Source organism: Cardiocondyla obscurior, linkage group LG01 (assembly GCF_019399895.1).
Source record: "Cardiocondyla obscurior isolate alpha-2009 linkage group LG01, Cobs3.1, whole genome shotgun sequence".
NCBI classification, from domain to species: Eukaryota; Metazoa; Arthropoda; class Insecta; order Hymenoptera; family Formicidae; genus Cardiocondyla; species Cardiocondyla obscurior.
The window spans coordinates 13620921-13641072 of NC_091864.1; the positions used below are offsets into that span (position 1 = coordinate 13620921).

Below are 20152 nucleotides of genomic sequence, written 5' to 3' on the forward strand. Positions count from 1 at the left end.
GAAAATTATCTTTACAAAACTAAAATTTTGTGTACAAAATCTATGTGAGCGAGAAAACGACGTCGGAAGAGAGAGAATAAAGAAAGAGAAAGAATGAGGAAAAAAAACCCATCGTGTAGCAAAAAGGCAATGAAAAAGGAAGAGAGCAAAAAAAATGCACCTAGCCTCGTTTCGCAAAACGGATGAACTCCGATAAAGAGCAATAAACGCAATTACATGTTACCCGTAATCAGATGAGATACACCTCGTAATTGCGCTTCCTTTGCGGACTAATCGCAGGTGAAGATACAAAGATACAGATACAGCTCTGATAAGTCTGCGGAAACTGGCGGTTTTCCGTTTGGATTATTTCACTTCTTTTCCCAGACTGACCGCTATTGTTTTCGCTCGCCAGTCCGTATTACGTGTATGATACTGACACACTGTACCGCAGTGTTGATAGGGGTTTGTGTACGTGTGTGTGTGTGTGGTTTTGTATGCTGGGTTATGTACCGCGTATATTTATTTCGTCCGAGGTTCGACCGCGTCCTTCACACGACGTGCGAAATTGTAACGGCGGAGGCAACTCGACTTCCCGGCGTGGAGAATAAATTTACGATACTTTGCTTTGGCACCGCGAAAGATGCGTCACCGAGCTTTTGTCTCGTATAAGTCGAAGTTACACGTACTTTCAATTAAATCCTTGATTCCCCGACTAACAGATCACTGTCCTTTTATTTCGCAGCGACGTCCAATGCCCATTGAGATAAATTGGAAAGATAAACTAACGCGCAGATAATAACCGCAGTTCCACGACAGTGCACATCTAATTTCCTGCGAACTGATCCGTTTAATTGTGAGCATGCACTAGCGCCGGTCTAACAGTAATTTATACATATGTATATTCGTCTCCTCCTACACGATAAACGAAGGTATCTCTTTTTAAGTTTAAATGATAAAGATAGTTTTGATTTTTGATTGAGATTTTTTCATGCGCGAAGAATGCTAAAAGCTATTTCTAATGACTAAAATAATGAAGTTAATTATCGGCAACAATTGTATTATTTTCCGACAAAATGGAATTTAATTCGTGACCCCTGATAAAATTGACCAATTATTAATTACACTAATTACAGTAAAAAATTAACGGATAACGTATGTGTAAACATTTTCCCCGTACTACAATCGATTAACATCGGTCCTGCAACGGTATGTTGGAATATGCTCAACAAATGTTTGCAGAAGTGTCTAAAATGCTCGAAATATCTGCATGAAATTACTTGCAAAATGGTAATGTAATATCGTAAAATAGCTTTATTCCAAAATTCTCTCGCCAGAAATTAGCAACGTTACAAAATCAACTGAAGAGTTTGCCCTACAATTATTAAATTTTGTTCGCGCGGGATGTTCCGTATCGCAATTTTTAGCTTTTACTTATGAATTCTTGAATAAATTTGCATTTATTTTATTTTTAATTATTTTTTTATCAACCGTTCTCTTTCATTCCGTCAGAGAACTTCCGAGAAAATCATCACCTTTTGCTACAATTATAATATTTAATGCCAACTTATCCCTGTGATTAAACGTTGAACTCAAACTTCCGAAAGTAAAGTCAATTTGGATGAATAATGAAGTTTCATTATATTTAATTTAACGTTCGCGGAAGTTTCGCATCTTCATTTACAATCGTTCGCGTTTTAGAACCCTATTACAGACTGCTACGACGTTTCAATTAAGCCACGATCAATTCTGATAAGCAAAGAAATAAAACTGTAAATATTTCTTACGTTTCAATTATTCTCACTTATTAATGATCCTTTTCGTTTGCGGGCGTGATTAACCGAGATTTTTAATCCTACCATAAAAATTGATAAAAACTACGCGCGAATAACAATCTCGAAAATAGAGTCTCAAAATTCGGAGCGTGAATGAAAAATACATATAAATTACTTGGCGTGATATTTAAAAACTGATAATTATTATTGATGGTTATATGTAAAAAGATCCAGCAAAAAAAGCTAACGAGAAGATATAAATGTTCAATATCGTTGTACTTCAATCGTATTAATGATATTATTTTACGTTCGCAAGTACGCGTCATTTAAAATATTTAAATGTTGCGCTCGACATTGGAGCTTTTATATACGAGGCCGCGCATTTACAATAACTGACAAGCCATATGCAGCGTATTTTCCAGGACACGCCCGTTAGAATTTAAAATTTCGAGAGATAAACGTTAGAATTTAAAATCGCAGTGCACGGCGACTACGCGCTTCACCCACCCGTCGTTGAAATATACAAATACATATATGTATATTTCAATACAAAAGATTTATAAACAGCGAGAAGTGCAATTTTAATTGTTTATCTACAAATCCATTAAGTGAAACGTACGGGCTTGCGAAAATACGTTCCCGGGATGATTTCTCGCGAATACGCGTCTCACCGATCGGCGACGCCCCGCGGTTATCAGGAAGTCGCGCGAGTCGTCCTTCCCGGAAGGACGCGACGCCATCTGATGCTTTCTCCAGATCGCGCGTCTTCTTTTCTCCTCCACTCCTTTCGCGCGCGGAAAAAAAGGACGCGCGCGCTTACGTAAGATGGAGATTGTCGCGCGTCGAGATTTTGTTGCCGGGCAAAAATAAGCGCGACGCGCGATCCATCTCGTACTTCAGGAATTCGTCTTTGAACGCAGGTTACGGACGCCATTCGGCGGGCAGAAGCTACGTACGTTTCCACGCATGGCACCGGTCATCGACGCATCAGGTGTCAGTCACCTCGAACGTCCCGAGAACGCGAAAGTCTCGTACGCGCACACTGATCTGTCGCACGCACGCATCGTTGTTTCCCACGAGGGAAAACGAAAACTTGGACAAAACAACCGTGCCATCACGTCGCGGCGACGGACTCGCGAGTGGAGCGTCATGCGATCGTACATGCCGCGTTGGCGAAGCACACGTAGGAATAGAACGACGTGTGTTACTCGAAACTTTCCGAGGTAATATGACGACGATTGCTTCCCGCAAAGATCGAGAGTCGCCGGCGATCGTGCAAGGAATGAAAGAGAGATAACGATGGACGCGATCGGTCGACGGAAGGACAACGGAGTGAAGTTGTACCGCTTACCTGACGTTCCGTTGACCGTGGCAGCTCCAGCCGTGACCCGTGGTGACCGTCGCCAGCCGCAGCTTCGCCGTCGTCCAACGTCGTCTTCGTTCCGCGTGGCGTGCGCGCCTTTCACTAGTTTCGCAATCGATGTAGAGGATGCGGCGTGGATTCCTCGCTGACGTCCTCGCTCTGCGCGGCGCCGGTTTCAGCGTCTCGGATCACACGCGACGCGTGTCGATCGGCGCAAATGATCGACAAACTTCACCACAGAAGTGATGAGATTACACCGCGCGCACAAACGCGAGGACTGCGAAGCGGAGTAAGGTGTAAGTCCATCCGAACGCCCCCATCGGTCAGCTGCTACTGGCCGCCCGACACCGACGTCACCGACAACGAGGCGCTAGACGGGGTGGATGGTGGGTGCGACGTTCCCACCATCTGGCGGCGCATACGCAAACCACGACGCCAATTGTTGGCCATCGTCGACGCTATTCCACCCGCGCGAATAAAAAGGCAAAAGGGAGAGAAAAATAACCACAAAAAATAATCAACTATTTTAAGTAATTCGAAGTAGAGGATTTCTGAAAAGTAATAAACATTATGCGATTAGGATGTGTATCTCTTTCTTGTAGCGCAGTTACTTCTTAATTACTTAATAATATTATGTACCTTCGAATATAAAGTTTCTGCCGAGGTTCCGATAAAAAATAAACATTGAGTATAATGCGGACTCAATACAGAATTTGTTTTTCACTATGAAAAGCTTGTCACTGAAGTACTTTATCAGTTGCCGATGTAAAAATCTACGGTTCTAAACAACTCTCTTGTGTACCCGGAGGTGCGACTGCGACCACTACGACTAAATTGTGAGTTTCTAACTGCGACCGTGCAACTGCACTTTTGTGATGTGGAAGCGTAAAACAATATGGCTGCCCATTGAGAACGTCTGTCAAAGATCTAAGTGTCCTGATTGCGAATAATTATCGGGATACTTGGTATCCCCATTTCGAAAGATTATCGTGAGATAAAACAAAATAATGTTGACGGCAGCCGCGAGTATGTCCAACAATGGTGGCTCCTACAGCGTCGAAAGACCACCGACTCCAGATGCGGATATTTTCGATATGGAAATCTCTTCCTTCATGAGCGGATTATTTCACTCCGATTACAAGAAGTAATTAATTTAGAAGTGATTTGCGTAGCTTTTTTTTTATTTGCACAATTAATTGTTTCGTTAAATGCTGGATGACAGTTAAAAGCTAACTTAAAACATAAAACCTGTTATGAATATTTAATTAATGTTTTGTTGTCTATGTATTATTGCTAGCTGATTGTACATAGTGGAAACATATTTAATTATGTAAATGAACATTTTCATAAAAACGTATGTTTCAGACATGATGATCTTAAAGAGATGCTGGACAGTAATAAAGATGGACTTAAGTTGGAAGCAATGAAACGTATAATTGGGGTAATTACATAATTAAGATCTATTAGAAAGTAATATTTGTAATAATTGGATCTTTTCTTTAGATGATAGCAAAAGGAAAAGATGCATCTGATATGTTTCCGGCTGTTGTAAAAAATGTAGTATCTAAAAACATTGAAGTAAAAAAGTTGGTGTATGTCTACTTAGTTCGTTATGCAGAAGATCAGCAAGATCTAGCACTTCTATCTATATCAACGTTTCAAAGGGCTTTAAAAGATCCTAATCAACTAATAAGAGCAAGTGCTTTAAGGGTATTGTCCAGTATACGGGTTTCCATGATAGTACCAATAGTAATGTTGGCCATTAAAGACTCAGCCAGTGATATGTCGCCGTATGTACGCAAAACTGCTGCTCACGCTATTCCTAAATTATACTCATTGGATCATGAGCAGAAGGAAGAATTGATAAGTGTACTAGAAAAACTGCTTTCTGACAAAACCACTTTGGTGGTAGGTTCAGCAGTAATGGCTTTTGAAGAAGTATGTCCAGAAAGAATAGACCTTATCCACAAAAATTATAGAAAATTGTGCAATTTGTTAGTAGACGTTGAAGAATGGGGCCAAGTGGTTATTGTTAACACACTCACTAGATATGCTAGAACACAATTTGTTAATCCAAATATAGACGTAAGTTTATATTACTAAAAAATGCATAGAGAGAAATAATTCTAGCTAACATAATAAATTAAATAATTACAGAGTTTAGAAGAAGATGATAATCGGCCATTTTACGACTCGGATTCCGATTCTTCTAATACAAAAAAACCGAAATTTACATTAGATCCTGACCATCGTTTATTATTGAGGAACACAAAACCTTTATTACAAAGTCGAAATGCATCTGTAGTAATGGCAGTTGCTCAATTATACCATCATGCAGCGCCCAGAAGTGAAGTTATGATCGCTGCAAAAGCACTAATAAGATTGTTAAGGGGCCATAGAGAAGTACAAAGTATTGTACTTCATTGTATCGCTAGCATATCGATAACGAGAAAGGTGAGTATGACATTAAAGAATTCATTTACAATAATATAATTTATTTACATAATATATATAGTATATTTTTAATATAATACTTAATATACTTTAATATACTTTTTGTATTTAACAGGGAATGTTTGAACCTTTCTTGAAATCGTTCTTTGTACGAACTTCCGATCCTACTCACATAAAACTTCTGAAACTTGATATATTAACGAACTTGGTGACTGAAACCAGCATTAGTGTAATATTGAGAGAATTTCAAACATACATCTCCAGCAGTGACAAAGAATTTGTCGGTGCCAGCATTCAGGCAATCGGCAGATGTGCAAGTAATATTAAAGAAGTGACTGACATGTGTCTTAACGGGCTGGTATCATTACTGAGTAATAGAGATGGTAAATTTTTATTGCAAAATTGTATAATGTATTAGGCTTCATATTATATAGTACATCATATTAAATATGCTGACTTATTTTTCCACAGAGGCTATTGTGGCGGAAAGTGTTGTGGTGATAAAAAATCTCCTCCAAACGCAACCGAATGAGCATAAAGATATCATCGCTCACATGGCAAAATTAATGGATTTTATAACTGTTCCACAAGCTAGAGCATCTATTCTGTGGCTTCTAGGCGAATACTCCGACAGAGTTCCTAAAATAGCACCAGACGTACTTCGAAAAATGGCGAAAAGTTTCGTGAACGAACAAGATATTGTGAAACTGCAAACTTTGAACTTAGCTGTAAAATTGTGTTTGAACAACCCCTCACAAACAAAACCGTTTTGTCAATATGTCTTTCAGCTTGCCAAATACGATCAAAATTATGACATTAGAGACCGTGCGCGTTTTCTACGGCATTTTATCTTCGAAGAAGAAGGGGACACAAAAATGCTTTCACAGTTTGCGAAAAAAATTTTTCTTGCGCCGAAACCGGCGCCGACCTTAACGTCCAGATTTAAAGAATCAGAGTATCAATTAGGCACTTTATCTCACTATCTGGATATGCCATGTGTGGGATACCGTCCTTTACCGCCTTTTCCAGAAGTTACACAAGATCCATCTGTGCGAGACGTCGCGCCATCCACCGCTCAAGAACTCAAAGAAGAACGTCATAATAGAAGAGAAAAGGAGAAAAAGAAAAAAGAAAAGGAGAAACCATTCTACAGTGACGAGGAAAGCACTCCCGCTGAAGGTAATTAACTTTTATGTTCGACAATCAATATTTATACATGTACTATATACTTAAAATGCTTTAAAATTTCAGACTCAGATAATCAGTCATCTGATTCTTCGTCTAGCGAATCTTCAAATGAAGATAGCGATTCTTCAGAATATACAAGTGATTCGGATAAATCCGAAATGGGCAGCGGAAAGAAAAATGAAACTAAATCCGATGATTCCGAAAGCGAATCGTCGAGTGATGAAGAATCAGATTCTGAAGATGAGGAAGAAGAAGAAGAGAGCGAAACTCAGGAAAATGAAGAAGAAAAGCCGAAAGTTATCAAGCAAGAAGTAAAAGAAAAGCCAAAAAGTAACTTTGATCTGCTATTGGATCTCGATGACGGTTAGTTAATTGACAAAAAATTAATTGATAAAAACATTAGCATTTATTAATTAATGCATTTATTATATTTTTTTCACAGTTGTTCCAATGACTCCTGTAATGACGCCTAGTTTGGGTGGTTTTCTTACTCCAATTAATTCAATAGTTACAGACGGTGTCCGAGAAGTATCGACATCGTATGTTCCATTACAAAAAACTATTTTGTTAAATAGTATTACAGGGCATGGTTTAAAAATTGAATATAGATACACAAGATCGCAGCATTTAGTTAGCTCGAATTTGGTTAGTATTGAGTTAACGTTCTCTAATGAAAGCAACGATGTCATTAAGGAGATACAAATAGGAAATAAAGTAAGTAACGTTTCATGTACGTAACATATAAATGTTATTAATATATAATATATTTTATCTGTATTTTATTTATTTTATTTATTTTCAGAATTTGCAAAAGGGTATGTTTATCCATGATTTTACACAAATATCGTCTTTCGAACCAAATGCCTCGTTATCTTCGACGTTGGGTGTTAATTTCAATGATTCTACTCAATCGGCAAACTTCAACATCGATTTTACAATTAATGATGAAAAACATTCATGTCCGGTTAGTATCAAACCACCGATTGGAGAGATAATAAGATCTGTAACTTTACCTGAAAGCATGTTTAACACTGAAAAAAGCAAATTAAAAGGAATGAACGAGCATATAGCGAAAATACCGTATTCAGGGAATAAAAATGCTCTTTCTCAAAAAGTGTTCGAAACTGCAAATGTTGCAAGAGTATCCAACGAGGATGAGATTATGAGGTAAGACGTGCATTGATTTCACAGTTATATTTTCACAATTAAATATCTTTTAATTAAGTTTAAAAACTAAGCATTACAATTGTTGACAGGTTTGCCGCTAATACTTTAGCATCTAAATCGTTGGTACTGGTGACAATAAAATTCATTGACGCCGAACAACTGGAAGTTTGCGTAAATTGTGAAAAAATGGTTATAGGATCAATTTTGTTGAACGAATTTAAAAGTAATTTAAAATAAAGCGGATATATACTAATTACGGGAATAAATAATACCGATTCCTACGTTTATGAGGCAATTTGAATACTCCTTTCTTCGTTACGTAATGGTAAATTTTTTAAAATAATCTATTCCATTAAAATTTCATATATATACGTATATGCGTATAATGTATGTATATATGTATATGCATTTATTAAGATGTGCAAATGTATAAATAAGCATATATAAGTATTATATACAATACAACATCCTGTTATGCCACTGTGATGGCTTTTATAATAAATTCTAACTGCTTTTTGTCATAAGGCTGCTCTTTTCAAGCTACACCATACCAATTGCTGAGATCCACTGATATCGCAGTCCGCTACCTCCCAGAAATGTAACCGGTACTCCTTGCGACTCATCAGGAACGTCTTCAATACTGTAAGAAAACAAAATTTCCACGTGTATATCATTATAAACACGTTACATCGCTGGATCTGGATACTCACTTTTCAACATCCCGTTGGAGATCGGCTTAGAAAAACCAATGTCCTCGTTCGGAAAGCGAGTGATCACGTCGAGGAGGATTCCTGTACCGAAACCTTGATTCCTATACTCCGAACGAATGTACGCCGTATCTACCACAGGCATCACGTATCTCTCTTTCGTTGAAAATACTTCCGTACCTTATTGAATAATTAAGAATTTTATACCTATATTTTTTTCCGGAATATTTCTTAACATTATGTAATTACCTGTAGGTTTAACAGTGTAAAACCCGATCGCCTTGCCTCCTTGCCACCTTAGAAACACGACATCGAACTCATCCACTAAAGCATACAACGACTCGAGCTTGTCGGGCTGTGGCGTATCAAAGTCTGGATAGACGATTTGACTTAGTACATAAAAGAGCACCTTATCACGATTCGTTTGGACCTCCCGCCATTCATCGTCAAGTCGATCGTAGTAAACTCTGTCAACGTCGATTACCTCATCGTTTAACGTTACTGCCACAAAATGATCACCGTCGACGCAGTCTATACGACAGACATCGCCCTGAATGTTCAAGCTCGGTAGATCGAGTCGGACCGATTTCGTTTGTACATATCGTCTGCATCTATAAATTGATCGCGTTAATATATTTTATATAAAAATATTTCTCTCATATAGAAGTGCGAATAGCAAGTGTAAGCTTATATTTTACAAGCGAAAATTGAGGAACAAGCACAACTGAAAGATCATTACGTAATCGATCAGTTTTAATATTGATCACGCGACAAACTAATCGGAAAACGGAATCATAAACCGAGTGACACAAATTCGATAGAAAACAAATAACCTCGAACATATCATCTCGAGCGGACAGAACGCGGATAACACGTCGTGATAAGAGAAAAAATGCTTGTTTTAGATCGCTCTGTGAAAAAGTGCACCTTATTAACTGATAAGAATAATTCAGTTGTCGCTCTTGGACTGCCTTATCGGTGAAGTATGCGCATGTGACAAGTGCGTTATTTCCAATTATGATATACGCGGGAAGCAATGCTTAAATTCGACACAGAGATTTTCACAAATCGATATATTTATTTTTCAACATAAAACGTGAGACATATTTTCTATATACTAACTGTTTAAACCTTTATTCTTGCACAGCTCAATGTTTAACTCTAGACTGACATTTAAAAGAGGAGCAATCGTAAAGTGAAAGCAAGTAGCGTTTTTAACAAAAGTCTTATTATCAAGAACTTCGAATACATATATTACGCAATCATCATTCGACTCGAAGAAAGGAGTTAAAAATTTATCGGTCAGTGTCAGATGACAACGTCGAAATGAAGGTCAACGATCGCGACTTTTTTCGCTGTCCAAGACGCGGATGTGCACACGTCCGCCGTTCTATTGATAACGCAAGAGCATTTCATTGAGAGACGCGCCTCGATAGCAATTTGATACGGCATGGAGCGTGTCACGCGTTCGCCTATATACACCCGCGTGCGCGTCGCGTCGCGCAGTCGGAGTTGGTCATCGTCCCAACGGAGTCTCTGATGCATGTGTTGAGAGCCCGAGGTCGACCACCCAGGACCCTCGGAGGAGCACGCGTGGCTCCAGTCAGCCGCGCCATCAGCTGAGCGTGACCTGTGTGACACGGGCAGGACTCGTTCCTCCTCTGATGTCTTCATCACGGGCTGGCGAGCACGACGCCGATTACCAGCGGTTCAACGACGACGAAACGAGCCTGCCTCTCGACCAGGAGATCACCAATGGCTCGAACCGACGTGAGTCCACCCGCTGCATTCACTTACTGTCCCAGATCCATTTAGATTTCCCGTCGATAATGTGCCTAGCGTTGCGAAATGGCTGCTACATTATAAATCGGACTACACTGACAGCAAGGATATTTTGCGTCTGACAGTCTCTTTCTCGAACGGGGCAGATCGCATTTCTATCCCAAACTTCTTGCCGATAACGTGCGGTCACGTACAATTGTTCTTTCTCTCGAGTAGGGAGTAAGGACACCCAACTGTGCTTTATTAATTTTGTTGACTTGTGAAAATACTCAATTGTAATATTTATAAAAAATATTTTAATACTTTTTCTAAATATGATGTGATTATCGAGTTAACTGCATATGCATATGTTTTTTTTTTCCTTTTTTTACAGAGTATGGCTCTATGTTATCCTCACCTACTTCGGAAAGTCACGTAAGGTCATCATTTGGCAATGCTAATAGTGCTAATCAGCTGAATCATAAGTACGAAGCAGGTGAAATAAGAACAGGAAGCATGACTGACAATACCGGGTTTACCACGCGCGACGCAATACTCGATGTAGACCTGCACTGGGAAATGAACTATCACGAGGCTGCAATATTTTTGGAGGTAACTATATGTTGATTTCATAAATGCATCAAAAATAATAATAGATAATAAAAAAAACGCAAAAATACATGTACACAAGCGGAAGATTGAGTAACCAATTATATTTTTTTCAAGGCAATCTATTGTGTTTTATAGTACATACATTTTACAGCTCATCTAGATGCGTTATATAATATAATGTAGATGTATAGTTTGTTGATTCTCACAATATGAGCATTGAATGATTGAGCAGTGTCGTACGAAAGTTTGGAATATACTGTAGCTAAATAATTAAATATGATTAGCATATTCTTTATTATTGTCATTAAAATAATTATTCTTTTAGGAAGGTAGAAATAATGAGAAATTCGATTCTCATCCCAGACATCCCGAAGATTTGCCAGCGTATCTCTTAGTTCACAACAGCTGGTACAATGGATTGGACTTAGTGATTTCGTTAATCCTGCTGTCTCTGGCATTTGTAGAAGAGCCTGCCCTACCATTGTTCAAAGTACGTCATGCATAGATAAACAGCATCATGTTTTTTTACCGATATCTTTTACGTATATGTATTGTTTTGTATAGGTACCAGTGTGGGTACATGGCTCGGTAGAATTACTCGCGTTAATCACTATCGGTGTGCAATTGACTTTAAAACTGAGGTGGACTGGATGGGCACCTATGTTAAGACACAAACGTACGATGTTGAAGGTGAGATTATCTTTATTCAAAATAGTCTACGCAAAATTTTTATTACAAATGTATTAAACAAAAAACTGTATTGCAGTATAACAATGTATTTACTCGAGACACGTATTGATAGAAAAACAGATTAATAGTATAATGAGATCATCCGCGTAGTTGCTCGTTCGAACACTTGTAACTGATAATTATTATGCAACGATGAGAATATCAGACAGTGCCCGTGTATTCATTAACGATCAACGATCGCATTGTCTGAATGAGTAATGACTACTGCAATGAATGTGTAATGACTTATTAACTTACTTACATAATGAGTTGTCGAATTAGTGCAATGTCAGACGCGATATCCCTTATGAAATTTAAATGAATGGAAAATGACGTACGATTTGAAATAATTGTAAAAAAACGTGGCCAGCCGGTCATTGATCTTTTTGTTTTTTAAATACTATTATTCACATTGAATTTTTGTTACAGTGCACCACATTAGCAATCATGTTTCTTGAAGCAATGACAGTCTTAGTGCGGCAATCCTCGCATGTTCGTGTGACACGCGCGTTAAGACCTATCTTTCTAATAGACACAAAATATTGTGGCGGCGTAAGAAGATTTATAAGACAAATACTTCTCACATTACCACCTATCTTGGATATGTTGGGGCTTCTCTTTTTCTTGATAACAGTATACACTGTACTTGGTTACTACATGTTCAGCGAAATGAACAGGAATTTCTCCACAATGCAAGATAGCTTTGTTAGTCTATTTGTTCTTCTTACCACTGCTAAGTAAGTATATAATCATACGTAAGTATATTTAACTCAACAATGTAATCTATTGATAATGCAATTTGTAGTTTTCCGGACGTAATGATGCCGTCGTATTCCCAAAATAAATGGTACGCGATATATTTTGTATCTTATTTGTGTACTATGCTGTACGTGATGATGAACTTAATGTTGGCTGTGGTAAACGAAACGTTCACATCTCGCGAGCGCGATAAATTCAAGAAATTATTTTTGCACAAGAGGAAAGCTTGTCAACACGCTTTCAAGCTTTTGGTTTCTAAACAAGACCCTGACAAATTACGATTTCGTCAGTTTGAAGGCTTGATGAGATACTATTCTCCAAATAAATGTGCGTAAATAAAATTATTTTTTTATTGAATATATACAATTTATATGTCATGTGTAATAATTTTACAGGCACGCGAGACATTGTTTTAATGTTTTGCCATATGAATGTATCGGGAAGTGGTGCTTTAAATTCTGAAGAATTTTTGTCAATTTATGATACCAATACACTTCAGTGGGATTTACAATACTCTAATATACCGTGGTATCGAACTGCATGGTGGCCTCTACAAGCGATATGCACAGGCGCCCATACTGTTATTAAGTGGTCATATTTTGAAACTTTAGTATGTAAGTAAATGATATGTGTAGATAATTATGTGTATAAGAAAATCTTGTATTTCACATTTATAATTTTATAGGTGTGATCATTGTCGGTAATTGCATCGCTATGATAATAAGAATCCTTCAACCGAGTAATAGTCTTGAGGAATCAGCCCATGGATTTGCTGCGTGTTGGGATACTTTACTATTTGGAGGACGTATGTAAAAGCTTTTTAAAATTAAAATAAATATTTAAAAATGGAGGAATTTGTAATTAAAATATATAAATTTACAGTTTTTGTAGCTGAGGCACTAGCAAAAATATTAGCTCTTGGTACTAAGTATTATTTGAGCTCTGGATGGAACTTATTTGATTTGGGAACGTCAGTAATGACTCTCATCGCTGCATGTGCTCTCGTTTTATTTCCGTCGGCTACATTTCTGGTTCTATTTCGGCCTCTCAGAACTCTAAGATTATTTAAGATTAAAAAACGTTATCGAGACGTTTTTGGCACCCTCGTAATTTTATCTCCACAAATGTGTTCGACAGCAATTGTCATGCTGGTTTTGTATTACTTTTTTGCGATTATTGGAATGGAATTATTTGCCGGACACGATATGCGCAATTGTTGCAAGTTAGTATTAATTATAAATTTAATTTTTTTCTTTCTTTATATGTATAATGTAAAATATTTCTAAATATTCTTCAATATTTTAAATAGGAATACAACTGTTGAAGACTTTTACGAATATTCTGTCAATGGTAGTACAGCGTTGGGATATTACTATCTTAATACTTTCGATAATCTCATAGCGAGTGCCATTACTCTTTTTGAATTAACTGTTGTTAATAATTGGTTTATACAAATGAATGCGTACGCATTTACCGTGGGCATGTACACGAGGATATACTTCATGATATTTTATTTGGTGACCATGATTGTTCTAACTATTGTGGTATCCAGTTTTTTGGAAGCTTTTCGATTTAGGATACAATATAAAAAATCAACTTCAAAACATGACGGTAATGAATATTTAAGTAATAAACTTCTTTTTCGTAAGCTTGTAATTTTTATACTTTCTTGTTTTATTTTTTAGAGGAAAAAATGCTGCACGAAGAAGTGGAATTAAAATGGTACGAGTTGCAATGTATAATCGAAGATTTTCAAATTCTTGAAAATCTACGTAACTCTGTAGTTGTCGAAGGAAGCACTCTTTTCATTGGCTCGCGACCACGAACACGAGAGGTTTTACAAAGGAAAATGTATACACATGAAATAAACGAATGGATAGCCGAAGCAAAGTCTGAAGAGAAACAATTCGTATCTAATGCATCACACAACGTAGAAGATGGAAGCGGCGACAGTATCTCTGATACTGATCATCTTGTATTAAACGGAAATTTGCATCAGCAAAATAACAGTATACCGACTCAGTAAAATGGGTAACGTAACTTAGACCATACTTTGGAAATTAATTTATATAACTCTGGCTTACATACGTGTAAGTGCATTTTACCAATCAGTAATGTAGTTTACTTAGGTATTAACGAATATATTTTAACAGTAGGAAAAAATAATGTATTAAATATTGTATTAAAGATTTTAGCGATTGATATAATTCTAGGAGATATGAAATATTGACACGAACAAATAGCTTCCTTAATAATTTTGATATTACAAACTAGTCATGGATATTACGATCTTTATTTTTAGAAAATAATGATCATGTTTCTATTACGAGGTATATTAGAAAAAATAATATCGTACACTGGATTATATCATTTTGATATTTGAATGTTGAAGATCAATTTAGTTGTCATTATCATTTTATCGTATTGTGAAGGGGTTATTTTGACCAAGATAAATGGTTAGGGCGGGTTGAAAATAATGTGGCATCTAAAACAGGATTATCTTGCTTATATTTAGTAATTTTTATTGAAAATAAACAAACTTAAATCTACTACATTTAATATGTAAAAATAATAGTTCTTTCACCTCGAGTCGGTTCTGCGCATTCGCAAATACAATGTTTAAAGATATCTAATGCTGTTATGTATTATTAGCGCGAAAGAATATTTTAGCATAATTTTTTAATTTTTAATGTTATAATCGATATATTTATTTATACATGCTCTATTTATCCTGTTAAATACACAATATATTATATAAAATTAGATATTTCTTCTCGTTTACTTTTTATTAAAGATTGTAATTAATTATTTTAATGTATTATGTTTAGATATTAATATATAAGTTATTCATTTTTATTTATTAACAATTATTCTTCCAGTCGTACTCCATTGCCACCTAAACTGGTCCTCACAAATTTGTCGAAACCATGTTCTATTAAATCGTTTATCAAAGAAATAATACTTTGCTCATCCTCGTTCGGTGGCAGCAAAACGAATACATATCCACCTCCACCAGCACCCGTAAGTTTCGATGAATATGAATGTTTATTTGCTAATTGGCAAATCGTATCTAATTGCGTATGTGACACACCTAATGTGTGTAATAATTTTTGATTCGTGTCAATAAGAGTCTACAAAATGTATATTGAAAATGAGCTATAATTTTCAACAAACAGTTATACAATACATACATACATCTTATGAAACAAAGGTAACAAAACAATATATTAAAGTGAGAAATCAAACTTACCTTTAATTTTGAGTACCACTTTGGATTCTTAGAGTCTTCGCCTTCGCTGCTCATGTTATTGAACGTTTTCCAACCATTTTTTGCTATATCATCGATGCTATCCAAGATGGAATTGAAAGTCGTAAGAGATGTATTTTTTACGTCTGCCACTCGTTTCACTAGATCTTTTGTGTTTCGAACAATACCCGAATTGACTAACAGAATGTTCAGTTTCGGTACGTCTTGTAGCATATCTACTAGCTTTCTGTTTTCGAATCTTATCATCGAACCATACGTGCATATGCTATTGTCGATTCCAGATGGAGACTCGTGCATAATTTTTTCGCTGTCTAAAGCGTACTTTGAAATTTTATCAAGATCACTAATAAACGTATTTCTTTTGTCTTTTTGCAAGTTTGACCAATGTAAAAAACACCCTGCAAGGCATACCGCAAACGATGCCGAGCTGCCTAAACCAGCCCCAACCGAAAAATTGGTGGACACATACACGTGGAAGGAAGTATCTTTAATATTGAGCTCTTCATTGAAAATGGTGCAACTAAGCAAGTAAAAAAACGCTCGTAAACTTGATTTTTGCCTGTTAATAATATCCTTGTCATCGTTTTTTTTTAATAAGTCCGCGATTGACTCAACAAAGTCTTTCACGTGATTATGTAAATGAACACTGTTTTCCGGTAGATAAGTGAAATTATCGTTAAAAAAATAATTCAAAAATGCGCTTAAAGGAACAACAATAAGTAAATTGATATTAGGAAACTCTATTTTAATACTATGCTTGAAGTCTGCTGAACTGGTCAGTTCGGTGAATCTAAGAGTGGTACGTAAGTTTAAGCTAGTTGCTACTGCAGTTTTCCCATACACCACCGCGTGTTCTCCAAATAAAATCACTTTACCCGGTGCAGATATTTCGAACTTGATCATTTTTCTTGTAAATCAAAATTTCTTTTATCCGAAAACTTGATGTAACGTCGAACAATCAATTTGTTATTGATTCTCTATCTACAAAAGTGATATAAGATACGGCTATCAGTTTTTCGTTTTTTCCACATGTTCTTCTGGCGTTAATGCTGTTATTGAAATAGCATGAATTTTTTTCAGTTCTTCTTCCAACGCTCCATATACAAGTCTAAATCACAAATGTTCAATTAGTGGAATTTTATGTTGTGAATCTTACTATTTTTATGATAAAACATAAATTATGCATAATCTCTAAATTAAATGTTACCTATGCCGATGCAGTATAGTCTTTCCTTGGAATAAGTCAGAGACGATAGTTATTGAAAATTTAGCACCGCAACCGTCGGACTGATCCTCTACATGCTGCAACACACAACGCACTGCAGACAATATTTCTCTAAAGTAACCAATGAATATTTAATGAACGCGAACAATGGACTCATTTTTTTTTAGCATTAATATTCAGCAGACACTGAATGTCGCATATATTACAATTTATTTGTACAAATCTAAATATATAGACGTTTAAAGCGATATTAAGTTAATGGAGTGCAATAGTGATGCAATTTCTGATATTTTATGTGTTTAAAAAATTGGGAAAAAAGTTCAATTTTATCGTCGAAATTTATTATGAAAATCTAAGCGTAAAAATGACGTTGATGCAAATTAAGGCAGACCCAGATTTTGGAGTATACATATAAATTTTGCTTAGCATTATGGAAAAACTCGACATTATGGAAGAAGGATAATAAAAATTTATTTAGCTTTACATACCGTTTTTTAAAGGTAAATTTATTCACTATTATAACAATTTATACATTAACTAATGTTTAAACTTATTTAATGTGACTTTACTTTACTTACAATCTCTTTTCTTAATACAAATAGCTGAATGTAATTGAAATATATGAAAAAAATTAAGAAATGACCGCATGAATATATCGATACCAAAAGTGAAAAAAGATCCGGGTATCTCTCAGGAGGTTTTACAAATTTACTGAAAACAGACAGAACCAACGCACCTAAAATAGATCCATAAAACGCGACGAGGAGCCAGGATCTTTTGTTATAATTTAATAAATCTAAGAAAACATTACTTTTTTTACGTTGTTTTAGCCTAGCTTTCGATTTTGAGTTGTCCTTATTTAAGACGCTGTTTGTTTCATAAAATAGGTCGGCCCATATCCAAGAGACGGCAAAAAAATAAAAAACAATTGTACCAAAATAAGCAAGGTACAGTTTATCGTTTATAAACAACGGCAGCATACTAAAATGCGAAATTATCAAGAGCCAGAAGCAAGGGAGAGGATCATTGTGAAAGTACAATAAAATCGGAATAGCGACCAAGAGAATGGATTTCTCGTGAACTTGAAACGAGAAAAGGAAGAATGCTAGAGCGGAGTTTATCAAAGATAGTATAAATGCTTTTTTCGTAGGTGATAAATATAGACTGATGCAACTGGGTAGAACCATGCATGTTGTCACCGCTAAGCAGATCTTAGCTAATTGCGCATTTGTGAAAACCTGCCGTAATTTGTAGACAACGTTAAACGCGCACCAGATATTGGCAACTTTGTCCTCGAATACACCTCTGGAAAAGGGGAACAGTCTAAGTACCGCGCTAAAAAGCAAGTCGCTGCTTTTGAGAAATGGCATCCAGATAACGTAGAACGTTAACAGTACCGCAAAGGACACACATGCAAGCATGCGAATACAGTAGAGCCAGGACCTCGTTTTGCTCGGTGTATGATATCCGAGTATATAGAAGAAAAACGGCAGAGCGTGATACAACTCCATTTGTTTATAGTTTAACGCTAGGACAAATAAAACCGAGCTAATGACAAATGAATTGTGCATTATAAGAGCTACGGCGGCGACAAAGAAACCCAGTGACACGCAATTGTATTGAAAATGTCCGTGGTCTATCAATATCAAACCTGGATAAATCAGTGCCGTAAAAACGATAAAGTCTTTCCTTGTAAATTTGAATATATTAGACTCGTCAAGCTGGCAATTGTTCCACGAGCGTGAATTGACTATAAAGTATATAACCGCTGGCAAGTAAATTAAAATATCTGCAACTAATACAGACAGTCTCATAAAGTGCTTGTGCGTTACGCTTTCGAATCCCTTGGATTCTCTCAGTTTCACAAAAGAAGGGTCTATTCTATTTGCAACCAGGCCTAATAGAAAACTGTGATATGCTGTTAAAGGGGGATAATCTAGGCCCCAATACTGCAGATCATTGTCCGTGGTATTGACGTACCACTTGTCAACAGGTAGATTCACGGTAATCTCCTGCCAGTGCCGTTGAGCCTCGTAGTCTCCATACATAGGAGGATTGTTCTCTCCACTATGGGGATGATACATAACACAGCATCTCAAAAGAACGGCAAGAGAGATGATCGAAGCGAGCTGCAACTTTCCCTGCATTCTCTCCTACGAGTGAAGTCCACGTCGCTTCGAATATCTATCCTTGAATCGAAACTAACTCGTCAGAAAATTCAGAAAGAGGTTCCTGGCAAAATGAGTCACGTCATCATGCGCTTTCATTACGGAAGTAATCGGAAGAGAAGTAGGAATTAAATAATAAAAAGTCGATCTACGTACCACATATACCGCATCCAGTTCCTCGAACAGTTTGTTTTGAATGTACTCCTCGCCACACATATTCAACCGTGGTATTCTTTCAAGGACGAGTGCGTCCCGTTAATCTGGAATGATTTGAGCGCTACTGGATAACAGGAAACGAATAGAATGCAGAAGCAGGTTCTCTTCAGCATTTATCAAGGTAAACTTTGCTAAGCTCCAGTGAATTTAACTGAGCAGAAAACTCGGCAGGATACTTTATTTCACGTAAAATTGACTTTTTATTTTACCTCTTGGCCAATTTCAACTACCGGTCTGGCATAAATATGGTCGATGAAACTAGTTCTTGATATCTACTTTAGTTATAATATTCCACGTGTACGGAAGTTTTTATAACCTATTCAATATCGATGTTGAAGCAACTTATCGATACTACCATTAACGTCATCTGCATGTGCACTTTCAAAACCTTCGCTTCTTAAAGACAGATTGTCGATAAGATTTTTTTTCGTTTGCGTTTCAGTTGCAAATTATTGCTTATAATTATTTAATATTCAAGGAATTTAAATTAAGTATAAAATACTCAATTTAATTGAAGTGTCGAAATGTTTAAAACATTTAGGTAACTTTCTCGAAGTGCCTATCTTGAGAGAAGTGATCTCAGGCAATTCGGCGCCACGATGTGCAGTACGTCATTGCGCAAGTGTCGGCCATCGCGCGGTGGCGGGATGATGGAAGAAAGCGAAGAGGCGAATCAGAGCCGCAGCAATGAGCGCACACCTTCGCCGGCAGGCCAATGAGAGTGGCGAGCGCGCGGCGGCGTTGGCGGCGCGTCGATCGCGAGGAGCAAGGCGCGTCGACG

General features: G+C 36.8%; 6 protein-coding genes across 11 annotated transcripts in view; 2 read left to right on the forward strand and 4 right to left on the reverse strand.

Moving 5' to 3' along the window:
• The window catches only part of Tpst (tyrosylprotein sulfotransferase), a 71090-nt gene extending 67221 nt beyond the window's left edge, over positions 1-3869 (reverse strand). For both annotated transcript variants that reach the window (XM_070659352.1, XM_070659347.1), the window contains exons 1-2: positions 3757-3869; positions 3106-3668 (exon numbers count right to left, since the gene is read on the reverse strand). The gene's annotated coding sequence lies outside the window, so the exon portion shown is untranslated. The remainder of the gene's footprint in view (positions 1-3105; positions 3669-3756) is intronic.
• A 118-nt stretch (positions 3870-3987) lies between these two features.
• Rb (adaptor related protein complex 3 subunit ruby) lies at positions 3988-8450 on the forward strand. The gene is made up of 10 exons (XM_070659244.1): positions 3988-4261; positions 4483-4558; positions 4621-5202; positions 5275-5571; positions 5687-5954; positions 6043-6750; positions 6823-7122; positions 7202-7473; positions 7562-7926; positions 8016-8450. Exons 1-10 carry the CDS (start codon positions 4125-4127, stop codon positions 8161-8163), a joined length of 3153 nt encoding a protein of 1050 aa, XP_070515345.1. The 5' UTR covers positions 3988-4124; the 3' UTR covers positions 8164-8450.
• LOC139104133 (soluble lamin-associated protein of 75 kDa-like) lies at positions 7810-9569 on the reverse strand. 2 transcript variants are annotated; one of them, XM_070659395.1, is made up of 4 exons: positions 9467-9569; positions 8883-9244; positions 8637-8813; positions 7810-8566 (listed from the first exon to the last, which is right to left on the reverse strand). In XM_070659395.1, the coding sequence occupies exons 1-4, from the start codon at positions 9478-9480 to the stop codon at positions 8445-8447; spliced, it is 675 nt and encodes a 224-aa protein (XP_070515496.1). In that variant the 5' UTR covers positions 9481-9569; the 3' UTR covers positions 7810-8444. The 2 variants fall into 2 exon arrangements, with proteins under 2 accessions (XP_070515496.1, XP_070515487.1); XM_070659386.1 differs by having other exon boundaries at positions 9332-9558.
• A 13-nt stretch (positions 9570-9582) lies between these two features.
• Positions 9583-15481, forward strand: Tpcn1 (two pore segment channel 1). Its single transcript, XM_070659251.1, has 11 exons — positions 9583-10403; positions 10789-11006; positions 11332-11496; positions 11571-11696; positions 12165-12472; positions 12541-12821; positions 12890-13108; positions 13180-13299; positions 13377-13716; positions 13804-14105; positions 14180-15481. Exons 1-11 carry the CDS (start codon positions 10298-10300, stop codon positions 14518-14520), a joined length of 2526 nt encoding a protein of 841 aa, XP_070515352.1. The 5' UTR covers positions 9583-10297; the 3' UTR covers positions 14521-15481.
• Positions 14991-16665, reverse strand: LOC139104102 (mevalonate kinase-like). The gene is made up of 2 exons (XM_070659336.1): positions 15745-16665; positions 14991-15625 (listed from the first exon to the last, which is right to left on the reverse strand). The coding sequence occupies exons 1-2, from the start codon at positions 16663-16665 to the stop codon at positions 15362-15364; spliced, it is 1185 nt and encodes a 394-aa protein (XP_070515437.1). The 3' UTR covers positions 14991-15361.
• Positions 16666-16732: 67 nt separating this feature from the next.
• LOC139104077 (probable dolichyl pyrophosphate Man9GlcNAc2 alpha-1,3-glucosyltransferase) lies at positions 16733-19800 on the reverse strand. Of its 4 annotated transcripts, XM_070659313.1 has the most exons (4): positions 19581-19720; positions 19312-19415; positions 16970-17064; positions 16733-16870 (listed from the first exon to the last, which is right to left on the reverse strand). In XM_070659313.1, exons 2-4 carry the CDS (start codon positions 19369-19371, stop codon positions 16771-16773), a joined length of 255 nt encoding a protein of 84 aa, XP_070515414.1. In that variant the 5' UTR covers positions 19372-19415; positions 19581-19720; the 3' UTR covers positions 16733-16770. The 4 variants fall into 4 exon arrangements, with proteins under 4 accessions (XP_070515414.1, XP_070515424.1, XP_070515408.1 ...); XM_070659323.1 differs by having other exon boundaries at positions 19312-19716; XM_070659307.1 differs by lacking the exons at positions 16733-16870; positions 16970-17064 and adding an exon at positions 17071-19219 and having other exon boundaries at positions 19581-19800.
• Between the last annotated feature and the right edge of the window lie 352 nt (positions 19801-20152).

Bases quoted from the DNA above. Each gene is read 5' to 3' on its own strand.
- Rb (XM_070659244.1), top strand. From the start codon at position 4,125: ATGTTGACGGCAGCCGCGAGTATGTCCAACAATGGTGGCTCCTACAGC. The intron at 4,262-4,482 runs GTAATTAATTTA...CGTATGTTTCAG, and splicing joins TTTCACTCCGATTACAAGAA to ACATGATGATCTTAAAGAGA. The intron at 5,203-5,274 runs GTAAGTTTATAT...AAATAATTACAG, and splicing joins TTGTTAATCCAAATATAGAC to AGTTTAGAAGAAGATGATAA.
- LOC139104133 (XM_070659386.1), bottom strand. From the start codon at position 9,369: ATGATCTTTCAGTTGTGCTTGTTCCTCAATTTTCGCTT. The intron at 8,814-8,882 runs GTAATTACATAA...TTATTCAATAAG, and splicing joins TTACACTGTTAAACCTACAG to GTACGGAAGTATTTTCAACG. The intron at 8,567-8,636 runs GTGAGTATCCAG...GTTTTCTTACAG, and splicing joins CTCCAACGGGATGTTGAAAA to TATTGAAGACGTTCCTGATG.
- Tpcn1 (XM_070659251.1), top strand. From the start codon at position 10,298: ATGTCTTCATCACGGGCTGGCGAGCACGACGCCGATTACCAGCGGTTC. The intron at 11,697-12,164 runs GTGAGATTATCT...TTTTTGTTACAG, and splicing joins ACAAACGTACGATGTTGAAG to TGCACCACATTAGCAATCAT. The intron at 12,473-12,540 runs GTAAGTATATAA...TGCAATTTGTAG, and splicing joins GTTCTTCTTACCACTGCTAA to TTTTCCGGACGTAATGATGC.
- LOC139104102 (XM_070659336.1), bottom strand. From the start codon at position 16,665: ATGATCAAGTTCGAAATATCTGCACCGGGTAAAGTGATTTTATTTGGA. The intron at 15,626-15,744 runs GTAAGTTTGATT...TACATTTTGTAG, and splicing joins AGTGGTACTCAAAATTAAAG to ACTCTTATTGACACGAATCA.
- LOC139104077 (XM_070659307.1), bottom strand. From the start codon at position 19,134: ATGCAGGGAAAGTTGCAGCTCGCTTCGATCATCTCTCTTGCCGTTCTT.